A 20,537-nucleotide genomic window follows, 5' to 3' on the forward strand; every position below is an offset into this window, starting at 1 on the left:
TTTTGTGTGTGTGTGTTTTGTTGTTTATTTGTTTGTTTGTTTTTAGTTTTAGCTACGATCTCTCAATGCTGGCCTCAAACTTTCTATAGAGCCCAGGCTACTCTCCAACTCCAACTGTGTTTAATGACTTCCCTGTAGAGTGGGGAAAATCAAATCCTGGAAATGATAGAAAAGGGAATTTGTTCATGTGTGGCACACAGAGACATAGCCATGGGGATGCCAGAGGCTCATGTCCGGTGTCTTCAGTCATCACTGTCCACCAGAGGCTCATGTCCGGTGTCTTCAGTCATCACTGTCCACCAGCGGCTCCTGTCAGGTGTCTTCAGTCATCACTGTCCACCAGAGGCTCCTGTCAGGTGTCTTCAGTCATTACTGCCCACCGTATTTCATGAAACAGAATCTCTCACTGAACCTGAAGCTGTCTGATTCAGAACGACTGTGTGACTTGTGAAGCCCTAGGCTCCTCCTGTGTCCCCCACGGAGCCACCTCTCCAGCCCCAAGAGGAATCAGTGGGAACCCAGAAGAATGCCCCCACATAGAGAGCCTGTGAGTGTGACTTCATCTTAAACCTGAGCTGCCTTAGTGGCCTTGGACATCACCAGCCTCAAACATCATTTAACATCATTCAAAAGGGCTCCCAGCCTTCTCTCCTGAGAAACTGTACTTTGTTTCTACAAATATTCCTTCAGATATGACAGGCCAGGCACAGTGGCCCTCTCTTCTAATTGCAGCACTCAGGAGATGAGGAGAGGTTTGCTGCAAGTCTGAGGCCAGCCTACCTTATGCAGTTGACTCTAAAACAAAAGGAAAACGAGCCGGGCGGTGGTGGCGCATGCCTTTAATCCCAGCACTCGGGAGGCAGAGGCAGGCGGATCTCTGTGAATTTGAGGCCGGGCTGGACCGACAGCCTCCAAAACAATACAGAGAAACCCTGTCTCATAAAACCAAAAAAAAAAAAAAAGGAAAACGAAAACTGTAACTATGCTTAGCTCACAGAGCCTCAAACCTGCAGGTACTTCTCCTGCTCAAATATCAATGGTGGCTCTTTATCGCCCAAAGAATAAAGTCCATGCTTGAGCTTGGCTACAACTTCCATCAGCCTGCAGGTCCTGAGGGTGGTCCAGGAGGAAACAAGCCCCACCTCTTCTCCAGGCCACCAGTGGTTCTCCGCTGTCCCGCAGCGCCCCCTGCTGGCCTTTGCTGAGGTTCTGCTTATTCGGGATCCTTGGAGGAAAGCGGGTGGGGCAATCCCCGCCCGGTCACTGTGTCCCTGGGCTCAGCGGTTCCACCCGCAGCCACAGCCCGCCCTCCGCACGCAGGATCAGCTCCGGCTGCCTGCGGGGCTCCTTGTCGTCGGGCAGGACGCGGAAACGCAGCAGTGTCAGCGCCAGGGCCACCTTCATCTCAGCCATGGCGAAAGTCTGTCCTATGCAGTTCCTGCGGAGGGCGGGGCGGGGACTCTGACTGTGCCTGGACCCAACCAGGCTCCAAGGTTAGAACCTGGACAGGTCCCTGTCGGGCCTGGGCAGCCTGAGGGGCAGGAGGGGCACTGACGCTACTGGGACCCCGAGTGTGCATCTGCACTCCTGAAACTCCCTCAGACTCAGCACCAAATACAGACCACAGACCAGGGCGGGGCTCGCACAGGGTCCCCACCCTTCACTTTCCAACCGGGCTCTCTAGACCTTTCCACACACCCTGAGCAGAGGACGGCAAGGAGACCCAGAACTTAACCACCCCAACTTCCCCTTCTCCACTCCCCTTTCCTCCCCCCTCCCGCGCCCCCCCCCGTCAGCCCATATCACTTTCTATAGCTCTAAGCCCTCTCGCCTCACCTGGGTCCAGCAGAAAAGGGAATAAAAGCCAGAGGTGACCTCTTTTGAGGGTTTTCTGGGTCAAAGCGAAAGGGGTCGTAGACCTGGGGGAGAGACAAGCTTAGGCTTCTAGGTCGTGTCTTTGAACACAGCCAGCCAGCCCCAGAAGAGGCAGGTTCCCCAGGTAAGAGCCATGCCCTGTCCCCCAGGTCCCAGAATTGGCGGGTGGGGGTCGCACCTCAGGGTCTGGCCAGACTGAAGGGTTGTGATGAACCCCAAATATGCTGATGACACAGTCATTCCCTTTGAACAAGAAGGGACAGACAGGAGGAAGTCAGCACTGCCACTGGGGACCACCAGGAGCCACCCACCTCCACATAAAGTCCACACCTTTGGGGATGACCCGGCCATCTGGAAGCACAATGTCTTGGGTGCAACATCGAGAGATGGAGATAACTGGAGGATGCAGCCGCAGACTCTCCTTGATGCACATGGTCAGGAAGGGCAGCTGGGCCAGGTCGTCCCTGAGGAACAGCCACACAGTTATCCAGGGAGTAAAAACAACACCCAGGCCTGCTAGGTGACTTAGCATTAGAGGGCTAGCACCCATGAGTGACAACCTAAATTCAATACCCAGACCACCCAAGGTGACAGGAGAGAACCAACGCTCAAGAGCTGGCTTCCAACCTCCACACATGTACTGTGGACTGCGTGTGTGTGTGTGTGTGTGTGTGTGTGTGTGTGTGTGTGTGTGTGTGTGTGTGTGTGTGTGTGTGTGTGTAGTCCAGAGGTCGGCTTTGGTCATATTCCTCTGTCCCTCTACATCCTCTGCTATGAGATAGTGTCTCTCCCAGAACGTAAGAGCTGCACGTTTAGGTTAGGTTAGACTGGTCAGAACAATTTGATCTCCTGCTCCCTGAACCTCAGTGTTGGAGTCGCCTTTTAAGTGGATCTGGGAATTCAAACTGATGTCCTCATGCTACCAGCAAGTACATTACCCCCTGAGCCATGTCCCTGCCCTGTTTTATAGATTTTACTTTGTTTTTCAGACAAGGTGTCACTATGTAGCCTTGGCTACCCTAGAACTCCCTGTAGACCAGGCTGGCCTCAAACTCAGAGCTCCACCTGCCTCTGCCTCCAAGTGTTGAACGTAAAATACATGTGCTACCTCATTACCAAAAAAGAAGATATCTTTAAATGTTTTCGAACATTTATGTGAAAGACCTTTAAAAATGAAATGGAGGCGCTCACAACTGAGAAGGTGGAGGCAGGAAGCTCAAACTGTTAAGGCCAGCTTAGGCTATCCACTGACTTGAAAGCCCGCCTGAGATTCAAGACTCTGTCTCAACGAGGGTAAGAGTATTCACACCCACTCTAGATTTCCAGCAGCCACAAGGGCGGCTCACAACCACCTGTCCCTCCAGCTCGGGGCATTTGACACCTCTTGGCTTTCCAGGGCACCCATACTCATGGGTGCATACCCACACCCAAACATCAGCAAAAATAAATCTTTTTTTAAAGTAAAAAGAAATGTTTGCCTGTTCTGATTAGAGGATGGAGTTTTCCACCACATCTGAAAAACTAGACTGACAATGTTCAGTATTACCTCTAGCATTTCCAAGATTTGTCATTTCTTTGGGGTGAGAATGATACACATTGGGTTATTATTATTGTTATTGTTAACTAAAATTGGGCTATCGTGGGAAGCACCACTAACTACCTGCAATTCTGTACCCACTTACCAATTCTCCATCAGTCCCACCCATTATCAGACTGATTAAGGGGGACAAAAAGTCTACCAAGTACAAATAAGATAGCATAAGCAACACTTTTGTGACAGAACGGCAGAAATTCTTAGCACTTCAAAAGCTTGAGGTTAAAGACTAGAAGGGAAGGGCAGTATATAATTTCAAAGCTGAAAAATCTGTACATCATGAGACACCACAAACCACAGTAGTATTCAAAGGAGTGATTCAGGGATGTCCATGATCCTCTGTCTGTCTGTCTACTACTATGACATGTGTGAGTGTGTTTGTGAGTGTATGAGTGAGTGTGTGTTTGTGTGTGTGTTCCTTGCAAATCAGCAAACAAAGGACACATAGCCCAGGAGAAAAGTGGAGGATATGATCTAGGAATCGTTGGGGTTCAGACAGAAGAGATTTAAGAAGTGATGTCCAAGCTGGTCAGGTGGCCCCAGGAGGTAGACACAGGAGAAGAGAATGGAGAGTTCCAGGCCAGCTTTAACTACATAACCAGACCAAAAACACCAAAAGTAGTGCAGGGAGGTGGCTCCTGGGGGCAAGAGCCTGCTGCGGCGGCGGACCACCTGAGTTCAGCTCTAGAACCCACATGGTAGGACCAATTCTGAAAGTTGTCCTCTGGCCTCCTCATGTGTACCTGGCACATGCACACGCCCAACACAGACAGTCACACACAAATAAATAAAGCAATGGAATTTTACAAGTCAAAAATAGCAGCTGCCATACAGACTCACCGCTATATTCGTGGCACTAAACCTATGCTCACCACTCAATCTCCTGAGGCTCTCGGTCCCTCAGCAGCTCCCGCACCTCCTGCCGGCAGCGCTCCTGGTATTCCGGGTGCCTCGCCAGGTTGTACAGGATCCAGGAGAGTCCACTGGCTGTGGTGTCATGGCCTGAGGGGCAGACAGGAAGGTCTGGGTATCTATGCTGTTCAGAGTGAACAGTACTTGGACATCCATGACCCAAGGAAATATGACGAAAGAGTAGACAGGTGGAATGAAGGGATCTGCTGTCTCCAAAATACCTAATTGGGATTGATAGATTCTTACCCTCAGTGTAGTCCCACACTGGGACCCTCACCTCCAAACATGAAGGTGTCAGCTTCTGCCCGGATGTCCTCATCTGACAGCTCCTTTCCATGTTCATCCTGAGGACAAAAAAACAAAACAAAACAAAACAAAACAGGACCCTCAACTCGTGCCATGTCTAAGGGCTGTTGAGGCTGACCGATGCCCACTGTGCACACAGAATGCCTTCCCTGTCCTTTCCAGAGCCCTTCCCTGCAATTCCCACCACAATTTCCTGACGCTGTTTCTCCTTCCACACAGTGTTCAGCAGAGTCACATCTATAATGTTTGCATATCCTGTCCTTAGTTATTATAAACGCCATCTATTGCTTCCCAGATACCCTCTTGATCAAGTCCAACTTCTATCTAACATTTAAAAGTTCTTAGTTAAGGTCTCAGATGAGATCCCACAAAAGCCCACCTTGGCCAGCAAGAGCACATCAATGAAGTCTAAAGTCTTAGACTTAGCCTTGGAATTCACGAATTCATCAACACCCTGGCTATTGAGGGTGCGGCGTCTCTCCCTGATGACGGCATCAGTGAAGTCATGCACCAGGTCGCAGGCCTTACGGAAGCGCCGCCCATCAGCAGTGAGGTAGTACAGGAAGTCCACATATAGGAAGAGCTGGAAGTGCCGTTTCACTATGAGGGAGCTGAGCTCCAAGATGGCAGCAATGTATTCACTGGGAGACCTGTGGGGCGGGGCAGAGAGACACAAACATCCAGACAAGCTCCAGCCAGAGTCTCAGGACCAAGACTGATCCAGAAAAGAGCTCTAGCCAGGCTCGCCTCTCCTGCATACTATTCCCCATGAATAGCCTGGCAACCCAGGATTCAAAGGTAAGTACGACTGTTGTCCTTTTTCTCTCACTCGGCATCCACTGACTCTTCTTTCCTTATTTCTTGCAAATCTGCCCTGTTTTCCGTATCAAGCTCATATCCTCCTCTTCAGGCCTGTGTCTACACGACATTCCTCTATTGGGTCAGCTGTCCAGTCTCAGCTGTCACCATGATTCCCAACTGCTTGAATACCTTCCATGACTCCTTGGGAAACTCAGAATGGAGGTCATGGCCTTCTTGCTGGGTATACAACATCCTTAAGATCTGCCCACTAAATGGACATAGTGGCTTCTGACTACAATCCCAACACCCAGGAGATGCAGGAGGGAAGATCATGAGTTCAAGTCCAGCCTGAAGAACCTACTCAATTCCTAGGTGGTCTAGACAACATAGTAACAGATCATTAACAGAAAAGGAAGGAGGGAGGGGAAAAGAAAGAGAGAGAGAGAGAAAGAGAGAGAGAGAGAGAGAGAGAGAGAGAGAGAGAGAGAACAAAAGAGAGAAAGACAGAGAGGAGAGAAAGAAAAAGAGAAAGGGAGAATGGGGAGAAAAGAAGGGTGGGAGGAAGGAAGATGGTCTGAAGAGGCTCATGCATTAAAACCCCTGGACCCCAGCTGATGGTACTTTTTAGGAGCTTATGGAGTTTCAGCGTTAGACACTTGGAGGAACGGACTTTGAGAATTGGTAGCCCCACTTCTGGCTTGCGCTCTTTGCTTCCTGGGCGCAGCTGAAATGCGATCAGGTGGTTTTCATCGGCCTGCTGCCATGCCTCCCTTGCCACTACGGACTTCCCTTTTAGAACTGTAATCCAAGATATACCGTTCCTTCTAGAAGATCCGAGTATTTTATACCAGCAACAGAAAGGTAAGTTATACAGAAAGGCAATGGGGCACTGTTTAGCTCTGAGAGAAAAAGAGAAGCAGGGAGCACTCTTAACTCCCTGTGATTTTGTTGTTGTTTTTTCAAAGACAGGGCCTCTCTGTATAGCCCTGGCTATCCTGGAACTCTCTTTGTAGACTCCTTGGGATAATTAACCTCTATTACATTAAGAAGTGCTTAGATTTAATCACGTATGTGTGTGTATGTGTGTGTGTGTGTGTTATATGTACATGTTTGTGTACTTGCCTCATGTACATGTGAACACAGGCATGTGGAGTATGGGAGTTCACATAGTTCACATCTCGTATCTTCTTCAATGCACTCCATCTTGGTTTGGGGGAAAGAGTCTCTCACTGCACTGGAAAGTCATTTACTACTAACCTATGAGCCCCAGGATTTCCCCCATCTAACCCTTCCTCCAGCACCAGAATGCAGATATCAATCACCCTGGTTTGCTTTGGTGGGGAGCTAGGGAGCAGAACTCACATCTTTGGCCTTGCATGGCAAGCACATTACTGACGGAGTCATAGCCTTAGCCCTCCTAAAGCACATCTCTGTGTTCGTCTAGGAGGGTGTCTCCCAGAGCATTGGCTGCTCTGGGAGATGGAAATGCACTGACCACCCTGGTGCGGACAGTCTCATTCCACAGGCTAGGGGTCCAAAAGGAAGAACAGGAGGAAGCTTGCTAGAACAGACTATCTCTCCCAACCCACTTCCCAGCCTTCTTAGTGGGAGGGGCTCTGTGATGCCTTTGCTGCCCACCACGATGGACTGAAACCTTTGGACCCTGGAGCCGGCATCAACCTTTCCTTCTTCAGATGTTTGCTCAGATACTGACAAGAGCCCTCGCCTGCTGTATTTACTGCTTCGCCATACCTCCTTGTGTTTATCCAAACAACCCTACCTCCCTGAAAGAATAATACTGGGTCTCTCTCTCTCTCTCTTAACTGTCTTTCAATGCCAGTCATCACCCGCCTCTTCCAGGAGTCCCCTCTGCTCCCTCTGGCCAGCTCCTCCCTCAACCTCTTCCCTTGGTCCACGGCTCAGGTTTCCAGATAAGACAGTGACTCACTCCTGGCAGTTGCTGTCGAAGCTGAAGACGCATTTCTGCAGACTGTCCAAGGTCATGAGGCTGATGTGTTCAAACATGTCCAGACGGGCGCTGCCCTTGGAGGTCAGGCACTGCCACTTGGCCTGGCCAGAGAAGGAAGCAGAACCATCCTTGGCTCCTAAGCCCTCCCCCAACTCCAAACACTGGGGTGGACACATACATGCATGCACAAATACACTCACACACACACACAGAGAGAGAGAGACAGAGAGAGAGAGACAGAGACAGAGAGAGACAGAGAGAGAGAGAGACAGAGACAGAGAGAGACAGAGAGAGAGAGAGAGAGAGAGAGAGCACTTGGTCTTCTGCCTCCATAATAAGCCAGACTCTGGTGGGAGAAGACACAAGGCTAGGAGTCAGAAAGCTTGAGTTCAAGTCTAATGTCTCTGTGCCTTTGGTCAGCACATTTCCCTCTCCTAGTTCCCACTTGTTAACCCTTCAACAACAATTAATTTCACCTCGTCTATTGCCCCATAAGCAATACTTCAACGCCTGCTCTGCCACTCACACTTACTGCTGATGAACTTGGATGCCCTCCCTGACCTCTCATCATCCATAATGTAACTGTCATAGTCACCTCTACCTCAGGGTAGTTCAGAAATTACTACAGACTGTAACATAGATCATGGAACTGGCAGAATATTTCTGATGTATAGTAGGTACTTGATAAATGTCCACTAGTATGTGGCTACAGAAATTATCCCAAATGGGGCTGAAGAAGTGGATCAGAGGCTAAAAGCACTTGATGTTCGTACAGAGGACCCAGGTTTGAGTCTCGGTACCCATATAGTGACTCACAACTGCCTATAACTCCAGTGACAGGAGATCTGATGTCCTCTTCTAGACATACAAGCACTGGGAATGCACAGTCATACATGCAGGCAAAACACTCATACACATAAAAACATATGTATATATTTAAGAATATTTCATTGTAAAGAACTTATCCCATACAAACATATACACAAACTCACGTGCATGATGTTCGAGCTCTTACTAAAAACCTTCACATAGGACTTCAGGATGTCAAAGTGGAATGCAGGTGTCAGCAGGCGACGGTGGCGGCTCCATTTGTCACCTGAACTCACCAACAGCCCATCCCCTAGGAGGGCAGCCATGGCAGTGGGCAAGGGTGGCACCTTCCTCTGGGCCCACAAGGGTGTCTTCTGACCCTGACCCTGAGGTACTCACCCAACCATGGCTTCAGGAAGCCGTAGAAAGTCATTTCCTTAGGGGCCACCGCAGCTGCCGTGAAGGACAATCAGGGGAGCCATGGAGAAGATAAGGATTAGTTTGGAGAGTGCACTTCCCCTCCAAGGCCAGCAAGGCAGGGAGGAAAGGGACAGGGACAAAGACAGCAAGGAGGAGGGAGTGAGATGGGACTAGACCAGGCTACAGCAGCAGGGAGAGCCAACATCAACCTGACATGCTCCAACATGCCTTCACATAGCTGCTACATGGTCCACCACATCTTCTTCCACATCCAAACCCAGTACAGCACCCTTATAAATGCTTTTACAGAGACCTGGGACACACTCTCTGGCTTGTCCTGACATACCCTGAACATGAGACAGGGACACAGTTATGACCCCAACACAGATGATCTTCCCTGAGATGTTACAGTATGGTCTGGGACTGGAATACAACAATCTCACATGATGTAACTCTGGCCTTCAGATAACCCCAGGTAGGATTTAAATGTGTCCTAAACATGTCCCGTGACTACCGTGGATCATCCTTTACACCATGCTAAGAATTAAGAATTTAGAGTCAAGGGTTTCCCTATCCTCAAAGACCGCAGGATGCTGGCCCCACGTGCTCCCCTCAAAAAATTGTCCCGGCTCCCTCTAGCCATCAAGTAGCTCCAGGGTCATCCAGACACAGCTGGACCCATCCGGATCTTCTCCTGAAGTACTCTACACACCCACCCCATCCCATCAGAAGTGGCTGAAGCAACCCTAAGACCCGGAACTAAGGTGGGTGGAATCCCTGCTGTGTTGTGGGCCGCTTTCAGCATCGCTTTCCTGAATCTAAGCCTTTCTGTTCTGTTCTGTTCAGTTCTGGTCTATCTGGTCTACCTCAGAACTCTGTTAGAAGGGATGTCATAGCCTCCATTCCTAGCAACACCTCTTGAGAAGTGTCCTGATAAACAGATCTCATTATGCTAATGGCCCCATAAAAACGATGAATGGCTGTAATGATGTTTGCTCATGCTATATTCTGAATCCTATGACAAAATGGCCATTCAGTGGGTTTGTTTGTTTGTTTATAAAAAAATAAATTTGTAGACCAATGGGACTTGAACACACAGAGATCTGCCTGCCTCTGCCTCCCTACTATTGGCCTCAAAGGGGTGCACACTACATCCAGCAGATCTCCATGTTTTTATTGTGAAGGATCAAAAAGTAGGGAAAGATCCTGCTTTATGTATGCAAAAGACCTTCGCCTTCTAGCCTTTTCCTTTCATTTTAAGAAAGCACTATGGAGACACATTGTCCTTTTCTACTTTGCTTTTGTACAAGAATGCACAAAACAGGCTGGGCGGTGGTGGCGCACGCCTTTAATCCCAGCACTAGGAAGGCAGAGGCAGGCGGATCTCTGTGGGTTCCAGAACAGCTAGAACTACATAGAGACACCCTGTCTCAGAAAAACAACAACAACAAAAAGTTTAACAAAAAGAGAGCAACTCTGAACTGATGTACTGGTTACTTGCCATTTTATGTCTAAAATAGTATGAGGCCATCAAGTCACCGTGGTGGATGAAGACTCTGTCCTATCGCCCAAAGGAGGGCATCCCAGAACTCGTCCTGCACCCACAGGGATTAGGGGTCATCTTTCCCTAGATGAGAGTAGAATCACCCTGGGGGAAGACAGAACTAAGAGGTAAAGATCCTGCAGCACTGTTGAGATTTGAATCCCACTGTGCTTACAGATCACTCTCCCTGGCCGGCAGTGGTGGCGCACACCTTTAATCCGAGCACTCGGGAGGCGGAGGCAGGTGGATCTCTGTGAGTTCGAGGCCCGGCTGGACCGACAGCCTCCAAAATAATACAGAGAAAACCCTGTCTCGTAAACAAACAAACAAACAAACAAAAACCACTCTCCCTGGATCTTCCTGCCAAAATAATACAGAGAAACCCTGTCTTGTGTAAAAAAAAAAATCACTCTCCCTGGATCTTCCTGCCAGCAAATTTCTTTAGTTGTTTTCTGCTGCTGATTTCTTGTTTGTTTTTTAATTTCAGTGCCTAGGCATGCAGCCCAAGGCCCTGTACATTGCAGACAAGGACCCCACTACAAAGCTATATCCCCAGCCAGTAGATTTTCTTTCATTCTGAAGACCACACTGGGTTGAATTTCCATCACTCACTTAACAGACTTCAGTGTCTGGAGAAACCCAAATCCTTGTGCAGGGTCAGTGAGATAAGTAGCAGGGCTGTGGCTTCTGTTAGATATGGCTTCATTCTCTCCTGCCCAGCCTGGCCTGTGAAGGGATGGGAAGGACTTGGAGAAAAGGAAGGGAACAAAGCAGTAACTGGATCCTGGGAGAAATACCTGGGGCCTGGAGTACGGGAGCAATGAACTTGGGGTGTGAGAGCCTCAGGATGGGGTAGAAGGCCCCGAACCAACAGAGGTGGACGTCAAGGAAGTGGTGGCCCATCTCAGTCAATAACTGCATGCCTTCCTCGTTGCTCTGGATCTGGGGATGGAGAAGGGCAAGGCTAGTCCTGACAGGGTGCCTGGGATGTTCCCATTCTCTTGTCAATCAAATCCCACACCACTCTCCCTCTTCTCATTGGTTCATACATCTATGGCTCTTGCTAAATCAACCTGGGTTAAACTGTGTGCATTGCATCATATATATATATATATATATATGTATATATATATATATATTCATGTCTCTATATACATACCTCTTTCTCTCTTTGAAGCCTTATTCTTGTGTGTGTGTGTGTGCGTGCGTGTGTGTGTGTACATACATACATACATACATACTTGGTTTTTCGAGACAGGGTTTCTCTGTATAATCTTGGCTGTCTTGGAACTTGTGGTGATATATCGTTTGTGATCTAATAAAGTCACTGACAATCAGAGAAGCAAAGCAGCCAGCCACTAGAGAGTTCTCACCTCTACCAATGCTCAGACGAAAGTGGTGGTCCACTGAACCTCAGCTTGCATCTCCAGACTGCACTGTTCTCCACCAAGCCCCAAAATCCTAGACTGCTATGGCCTCCACCCAAAGACCAGACTGCAATATGAGACTGCACTGAGCTCTCTAGTGATGGGATTAAAGGCATGAGCTCTGTTAGGCTGATTCATTCTCCTGTATCCTAGTGTCTTGGACTCACAGAGATCCATCTGCCTCTGTCTCCTGAGTCCTGGGATTCTAGGTGTGTGTCACCACTGCCCAGCTTCTATAGCTAACCAGTGTGGCTGGCTTTGTTTTCTGACCTTCAGTGGCTTTATTATATCATAAACAATATATCACCACAGGAAGTTGCTTTGTAGATCAGGCCTGCCTTGAAGTCATAGAGATCTGCCTGCCTCTGTCTCCTGAGTGTTGAGATGAAAGGTGTGCACCACTACCACCCAGATGGTTTTGTTTCTTAAGATTTATTGATTTATTATTTGTATATGTGTGTGGCTACATATTTTATGCAAATGTCCATGTAGACTAGAAGAAGGTGTTGTTTCCACTGGAAATGCCATCCCAGGCAGATGTCAGCTGCCTGGTGTGGGGGCTGGGTTTTGAAGCCAGTTTCTCTACTAGAACAGCAAGGGCTCTTAACCACTGAGCCATCTCTCCAACCTCTGTTTCTTGGATGGATGGATGGATGGATGGATGGATGGATGGATGGATGGATGGCTATATAGATAGACAATTGATGATGGATAAATATGGAAACAAAAATGATTTATAGATGTAATACATAATAGATAATAAAGGGCATAGGGGTACACACTACATAAATGACAGAGAGATAAGATATATAAGATATAGTTACGTGTATGAGTGTATCTGTGTATATTTTTCACCACCAATCATCTGTCCCACTTCGTTTTTCTGCTTTTGTGTCATTCTCTCTCTTTTGTCTCCCTCTCTTCCTCTCTCCTTTGCCTCTGTATGACTCTCCGGCCTCTCTTCCTCTCTCCTTTGCCTCTGTATGACTCTCCGGCCTCTCTTCCTCTCTCCTTTGCCTCTGTATGACTCTCCGGGTGTCTTTTTCTTACTTTTTTGCATCTGATTCTTCTAATACCTTCCCACTCCTTACCACTCATCTACACTTAGAGTGAACTGGAGAATTTTCCCCCAGCACCGGCCCAGTGCCTCTGCAGCTTTGAAGCTAAGGACGCTTGGAGACACCTATAGTCTTGGTTCCCCACTCACAAGGGAAGTGAAGTTAAATTAATCCCAGCACTCGGGAGGCAGAGGCAGGAGGAACTCTGTGAGTTCAAGGCCAGCCAGAGCTACACAGAGAACCTAAAAAACTGGCAAAACAAAACAAATCAAACAAGCAAACAGACACAAAACCCACACTCTTACAAACACACGTTAACTTAAGTGCTGGATCCCATGCAAACAAGAAGGCTTGGGAAGGAGAGGACAGGAGAAGAGAAGACAGCAAGAGATCTGATGTGGCAAGTTCAGGAGAAGCAGGACCCAGAAGCGGACACTAAGGGCTACAGGGAAATCAGGGGAGACCGGTGAAGTGTCATCCTATAACAATGAAAAGAGACTCTTGGAAGAATGTTAGACACAGAACTGCAGAGAGCTGTGCAGAGAAAGAGCCAATGGGACCGGGATGTCACCTAGGTGACAGGAATAAGGAGCAGGTAGAGAGAAGGGGCTATGCATGAAGTCTCTTTGCCCCTGAGGCTATGACACAATGAGCAGGCTGGAGAAGTACATCAGTGGGATGAAGGGGGTGAGTGGACTGGCGGTCACACCGCGTCTGTCAGCATCACTGCGATCAAGACAGCAGAAAACATGGGTGGTTTTCCAATGACTGACAACGGAAACGCAATTGACAGGAACTTCAGAATTGAATGCTGATGGGGAACTAAAACAAATGTGCTCGAGAGAGTGAGGTGGTTGCTGTTGCTTTCCAGCCTGGCCAGATCTGGACTAACTAAAAGCCGTGTCTCTGCTGAGTCTATAGACCTGTTTCCAGGAAGAACTACCAAGAGAAGATTCTTCCTCAAAGAGGGAAACCTTCCAGCAAGTGCCCCAGAGAGAAAAAGGTTCAACGGGGCAAAGAAGCGGCTCAAGCACCTTCTGGTGAGTGTGTCTATCCTTCGTTGACTCAGACTGCAGCATTTTTGAACGTCAGGGTGGACCAGAAACTTTCCCTGAGTTTTTAAAGTCTTCCCCTGCTGAGGATCCAGTTTTGTGAGCTGAGCAGCGCCTGGGCTCTCAACCTGTCTGCTGTGAGGGTCTGTGAGCGCCTACTGGTTGAGAGTCATTCCTCTAAGTCTCTGTTCACATAGAAATACTATGTGGTGAGTCTGTTCCTATAGAGATCCTTGATAATGCAAACTGTGGTGCCAGGAGTGGTCCTAAAGAAACACAATTGTATGGGCATTTTTCTCTACCGCGTTGTTAGAATCCTGCGCTAACGCTGCAATTTGATTAAACCTAGAGTTGCTGCTGTGGTTTGAATGAGGAATTGACCAAATATGCCCATTTATTGGAACACTTGATCCCCAGCTGGTGGTGATGTTTGAGGAAGTTATGGTACCTTTAGGAGGGGGACCTTGCTGAAGGAAAGGCATCACTTATAGCCTGTGCTACTTCTATTCTCCCTCTCTCCCCCTCCCTCCCTTCTTTCCATTCCCTCGGACTCTATCCCTCTGGACCTTTGAATGAAAGTAAACCAGCTCTCCCTAAAGTTGCTTTCGGTCATGGTGTTTTATCACAGAGACAGACACTAAGAAATGCCATTGCTGAAGACTTGGGAGTCCAGAGAATACTGATAACCAATGGCATGAACTGCTTAAATAACTATGGGAGGTAAATGCTCTGATCTTCCTGATGCACCCACTCTATATCAAACTTGAACATCTGGAACAGTAAGGAATAAGGAATACAATGATGCTGGCTAGGTGCTTCCAATGTTTCTGAATGAAATAACACATGAAAATAAAGTGAAATTAATGTCCCAACTCCAACTGTGCCCAAACCCTCTAGAAGTTTGTATATCCTAAGAGAGAATCTATTTTGCTTGTTTGTTTGATTGATTTTTTGTGGGGGTTTTTGTTGCCATTTTGTTTTATTTTTTGAGTCAAGGTTTCTCTGCATATCCTTGGCTGTCCTGGAACTCACTCTGTAGACCTAGCTGGCCTCAAACTCATATAGATTCACCAGTCTCTGCCTCCTGGTTGTCGGGACTAAAAACATGAGGCACCACTGCCCGATCCTAAGAGGAAAACTTAACTTGAGCAGCTTAACTTAACTAGGCCTGGAGATGCTGAAATCCAAACACAAGCCCATGTTATAGGACTGAATGACTTAAGATGAAAATTCAGGTCCTAGCCTCAAAGAGTCAGCAATTAAGTGGGGGCACTGGTTAGTAAACAGTGGGATCCTGTAACCTGAGATGGAGATGTTTGGAGGACCCCAGGGCATGGAACTCTCAGAATCGAATTGGTTTGTTTTTCTTAAGGAAGAGTCCCCCAAATTTAGCAGCAAATGTATACCCAACCCCAACCCCTGAACCATTGTCCTCTCCATCTTTATCTGAAAAAATTTAACCCTGTGTTGTCTGTGAAACCAAGAATGCCCTTCTGTTGTTGTAAGTTTTTCAGTCCTACAGGTCCCACTGCCCTCTCAGCCCCAAATAAACACACAAAGACTTACATTAATTAAAAATATTGGCCGGTGGCTTGGTCTTCTTATTGGCTAGCTCTGTCTTAATTATTAACCCATTTCTATTAATCAAAGTATTTCCACGTGGTCTTACCTTACTGGAGAAGGGTCCAGACCTCTAACTCCTTTGACGGCTCACATGGCAACTGCATCTGCCTAGTATCCCAGAATTCTCCTCATCTCCTATAACCGCCTATCTCCCTGCCTCTATTGGTCACAGCGTTTTATTCATCAACCAACAAGAGACGCAAATATGCAGAAGGACATCCCCCATCAACCTTCCCTGAAGGAGATGCCAAGCAAGGCACCTCTGATGCCAAATGGAGCCCAGTCTCACCACATAGGGAACACGCAGTGAGAAGGTACACTACACTCCTAAAGAACTTCTTGCGGTTTCTGGTTCATATCAGAAGAGGTCTGGGACATATGTGTGAGAGGAAGTTGAGGGTGTGGGTTAGTGATAGAAGAAACATAAACCTAGATCAAGCTATTTATCTATACGACCCCATTAAGCAGAGAACTGGGGGTTAGTGTTGCAACTTACACAATGGTAACAGTCACAGTAGTAATCTATCATCAAATGAAAGTGGTGTGTGTGTGTGTGTGTGTGTGTGTGTGTGTGTGTGTGTGTTGTGTGGGCTGAGCCTACACAGAGAGTGAAAGCACAGCCTATTACTAAAGATGCCAAAATGCCCATGGTTCCTACTCCTGTTACACCTCCTGTTCCTAAGCATGCGCCGACAGTCTCTCGAAGTGTGCCCTGTGGTCTATTAAACAGGAAGACTAGGCATTCACAGGTGTTTCCACACGCAGCACAGGCGCCACCCAAAGGTGGTCAGTGGCAGCATTACAGCCTTTATGTGAAGGGCACTGCTTAAGGAAAATCTAACGAAGTGTGTACAGTCATATGCTTTTGCTTGGAAAAGGAGATGGTCAAACATGTGATTGTACACTGTTCCTTGGGCCGTGGCCAGTGGTTTGGCTCATGGCAGGGTTCTTAAAGTGGGTGTGATTAAAAAGTTGGAAAGATATTGTGGGAAGAGGCACATGGTAGATCTCTCCAATGAGGCAGGGGGCTCATGACCATGAAACTCAGTGGTCTTACCATCCCCCATCATCCTGAAACAGGTGGCTTGAAAGAAGGGTAGAAGGGCCTTTTAATGGCACAGCAACAGCGAGACAGGTGGGAAGAACGTGGACAGCTGGACAAGTTTTCCAGAAGGCTATCTATGCTCTGAATCTGTCTCCAACACGTGGCATTGCTTCTTCTATATCCAGGATTTAGTTCAGGAATCAAGCAGGAGAGAAAATGAGAATGGTGCCAAGCCTGATGACCTCTAGTGGCCCACTAGCAAAATGTTTTCTTCTTTGTTCGCACAACCTTACGCTCTCTTGACTGACAAGATTTGGATCCAGATGGGAGACTGCTTCTGCCAAGAGATACAATAAATATCCATTGACTCCGAAGCTAATTGGCCAATTTGAGTTCCTTATTCCCTTGAATCAGCAGGCTAAGATATGTGTGAAAGTGTTAACAGGGGTGACTGATTCAAACTTCCAAAGGAAAAATGGGTGGGCAGTTTATCCACAATAGAAGGAAGACTATGTCTGGACTGCAGGAGATCTTGGTGTTACCATGTCCTGTGGTTAAAGTCAATGGGAAACTCCAACAACCAATCCAGGCAGGATTATAGTGATATATTATTTACCATTTATTAAAGCTGGCCTGAGTATTCAGAAAAGCAAAGTCGGCCTCAAGCTATAGCGATCAGGCAGTGGTGATACACACCTTTAATCCCAGCAGCCTGAAACTAGGAGGTGGTGGTACACACCTTTAATCCTAGGATTCAGGATTAAGAGATAGACAGATCTCTGTGAGTTCAAGGTCACCCAGATCTGCACAAGAGAATTATAGCTCATACCTTTAATCCCAACATTAGGGAAATATACAAGACAGAGAAGCAAGGTCTCAGAGAGGCACTCATTCTCCAGCCACACTGAGGAGAGGTTACAGGCTGAGGCTTGCTGAGAGCTCGTGGAGACAGGATCAGCCCATTCAGCCCGAGGAAGAGGTAAGAAGCTAGTGACCGGCTGCTTTGCTTTTCTGATATTCAGTTGAAATTTGAACCCCACTATCAGTCCCTGTGCCGTGTGTGTGTGTGTGTGTGTGTGTGTGTGTGTGTGTGTGTGTGTGTGTGTGTGTGTGTTAATTTCTTCATCGATGAAGGTTTGGGTCACCCTGCCAAGACCTCATGAGGGCAGAGGAGACACAGAATGGGCAGGAGAGTTAAGGAGCCGTGAATAGCAGCTAAGACCATATGAGCAGTTACAGAAGCAATGGTTATAGCTATCATGCTCCTATGTTGTCAAGAGTGTGTTTATGGTAAATACACAGGCGTTTACGCCTTCTTTCCTCTCCTATTCCTTTACCATGTAACACAACATTGCTTGAAATAACATCGGCAGTTAGGCATTCCTCAAGGAACTTTGCCATCTACTCTGGAGAAATAGTAGTTTATTTCTTTGCAAGTGCAATGCTTAGATGGTGTTAGGTGGGACTGAGACTTTGTATCTTCATTTGGTGACTAAGCACATATGGCCTGGTGTCAGGTTGGCAAAAGGTAGGGTCTCTGGTGGTTAGTCTCCACTGTCAACTCGGCAGGATCTGGAATTAACTAAGAGACCATCCTGTGGGCTAGTTTGTGAGGGAACATCCTAGAAAGATGAACTGAGGGAGAAGACCCTCCCTGAGAATGGACATTGCCTTCTGACTAAAGTCTGGGGTCAACCCTGCTGCTTGACCCCTGGGCCTTCTCTTCCTGGTGGTGACTGTTTCTCTTCATCAGAACTCAGCTTCTCATGGGAGATCAGAGACTCTCCCTGAAACTTCCAGGCCTTCAGCACCACACTGGAACTGCTAAGGCAACCAGCCCCTCGGTCTGAGAAGCTCCTGGGCACGCCATAGCCACAACTGGACTTCCCCTTCCCAACCGGCTGTGCACCTTTCTGGTAATGTGAATGTGTGGCGTATACGGTTCCATTCATCTGGGAAAACCCTGCCTAATACAGATGGAATGAAAGGAGAGGAAGAGAAATGAGATGAGAGAAGGCAAGCAAGGAAGCCAGAAGGAAAGAGAAACACGCACTCCAACCAAATGCCGAGTGTGGCTCTGGCAGGAGGGAGCCATGGGACAAGGGACACTGAATATGAGAATAAGAAACCCTTCCCAGAAAGTGTAACCATTATGGAAGAGGCCACAGAGGTCACTTCTAGAAAAAAAAAACCAACAAGTGGTTGGGACAGAGATGGACCGCGTTCATAAAGAGAACAAGACACTTGAGTGTTTCATCCCAACACCAAGAAGGAAGACAGAATGCTCAACTTTGACACAGTGCAGACTATGGAATCCTCTGACACAGTTAGAGAATGGAGAGCTAGATAAGAGCCTGAAGAGTTGGAGAGGAGGGATCGCATCTCTCTTCAGACACTGCGTCCCTCTGGTGGAGGTAGAAGGATCATAGCCCATTCCCACAGGGGAAGAGGCAGCTCAGAGAGGTACCGACACTGGCCTGAGGACAACAGAGACGGGCCAGGAAAGGGGCGTACCACATGCATTCCACCAGAAGGCCTCAAACCCAACAGCGGAAAGTAAGGACAGCACTGAGGAAAAGGGAACTCAGTCCTATGCACCCTGTCCTGGGGGCGTCCAACTACAACATGGAACAGGTCTGAACAAAAGACAAGAAGAGACTTCAGACCATGAGTCCTAATGAGAACGTGACCCAAAGCTAGCTAAGGACAAGAGGGGCAAAACCGAAGAAAGCTTCAGAGCACGGTGTGAACAGAGGTAAGGAATGGATCTTCTGGGTGTGTGAACAGAGAGGGACTCCCTCAGCCTCCCCCCATCTCTACTGTTGCAGGCCCCTAGCCCTCTCGGGACCCCCGGATTCCTAGGAACACTTCCTGACCTTTGAGAACACATTCATCCTGACACCCCAGGACCCACCTGTTGCCATACTCACAATGTTCAAGTGACCCCAAAACCAGTGGCGTTTAGGGGGCTGAGGGAAGCAGCGGAGTCGACGCCGGCTGATATAGAAAGCATAGATCCAGGCCAGCATTCGGGCCAGGAACAAGGAGGCCCCACCCAGCAGCAGGAGATGCCATGGGGAGGCAGCGACGGGCCCCAGTCCCAGCCAGGACAGGCTCAGCTGTAGCATCCTGCAGGGCAGATGGACAGAGGGTGAGGTTCTGAGGCCCAGGAGACCGCAGTGGCCTGCCAGGGTCACTGGACAGGGGCGGTGACTTAGAGGACTACAATAGGGCAAGGAGAAGGGACACCAGGGCAATGCAGGAGAGACAGTGAGATAGGAGAACAAGGAGAGCGACAGACAGCTGACAACTGGTCCAGACTGGTCCAGAATGAAGCAAGAGCAGTGGCATGGTAACGGGGAAACCACGGGCCTCCAAGGGCCTTCAGCCACCCCAGCTCTAGACAGAGCTCCCACTGTTCAATCGGGGCCTGCCCCGTGCCCCCAAGCCTGGCACCTTCTCCCTGTAGCAATGAGTCCCAGGAAACCTCCTGTCTTCTCTAGAAATGGTTTAGTTCCTGGCTTCTGACCCTGTGGACTGATGATCTGGACTGAGCCAATCATCGCCCTCGGGCCTAGCTGACTCCGCCCAGCCCTGGGCAAGAGGCCAAAGCGAGGGGGCGGAGCCAATCCAGAGCCGACCTAGCCAACTCAAGAGTCATCTGCCTGGGCAAGCATGATGTCCTGAGGACCCAACACCATCTATCGGAGCCAGGACAAAGGCGTCTTACGACCCCAAGTTTACAACCTCTAGTTCCCCGTCCAGGCCCTCTCCGTGGCAGGCTGGGGCCGACAGAGCGGCATTTCTCCGGGCACAACCCAGAGGCTCCGAGCCTCTGTCCTCCTTCACAGCCTCGCAGAATCCAAGTTCTGGGTGGAGACGCGACTTCCAGACACAAAGAATCCAGCCCTACTGGGACCCGCTAGGTCAGATTCTGTAGATAAAGCTCCCAAGTGAGGAGCCAGAGTCTAGACAGGAAGCAGATAGAAGGGGTCAGGCTGTGAGGGTAAAGGGGAAGTTCGGGTAGAAAAGGAGACAGCTGGGTGTGGGCTCTGGGTCCCTCCCCCCAACATATTTCAGCTGCAAGAGGAAAACGCTGATT

At 48.5% G+C, this 20,537-nt stretch overlaps 1 protein-coding gene across 2 annotated transcripts; it reads right to left on the minus strand.

The window, feature by feature from the left end:
• Positions 1-850: 850 nt before the first annotated feature.
• Positions 851-20,317, minus strand: LOC101825519 (cytochrome P450 4F6). Of its 2 annotated transcripts, none has more exons than XM_040737656.1 (13): positions 20,183-20,317; positions 19,366-19,564; positions 11,028-11,172; positions 8,667-8,720; positions 8,450-8,577; positions 7,437-7,558; positions 5,067-5,337; positions 4,659-4,725; positions 4,342-4,471; positions 2,206-2,339; positions 2,054-2,118; positions 1,837-1,919; positions 851-1,438 (listed from the first exon to the last, which is right to left on the minus strand). In XM_040737656.1, exons 2-13 carry the CDS (start codon positions 19,561-19,563, stop codon positions 1,261-1,263), a joined length of 1,575 nt encoding a protein of 524 aa, XP_040593590.1. In that variant the 5' UTR covers position 19,564; positions 20,183-20,317; the 3' UTR covers positions 851-1,260. The 2 variants fall into 2 exon arrangements, with proteins under 2 accessions (XP_040593590.1, XP_040593589.1); XM_040737655.1 differs by lacking the exon at positions 20,183-20,317 and adding an exon at positions 19,892-19,995.
• Positions 20,318-20,537: the final 220 nt, after the last annotated feature.

Source organism: Mesocricetus auratus, unplaced genomic scaffold, assembly GCF_017639785.1.
Source record: "Mesocricetus auratus isolate SY011 unplaced genomic scaffold, BCM_Maur_2.0 Super-Scaffold_100676, whole genome shotgun sequence".
NCBI classification, from domain to species: domain Eukaryota; kingdom Metazoa; phylum Chordata; class Mammalia; order Rodentia; family Cricetidae; genus Mesocricetus; species Mesocricetus auratus.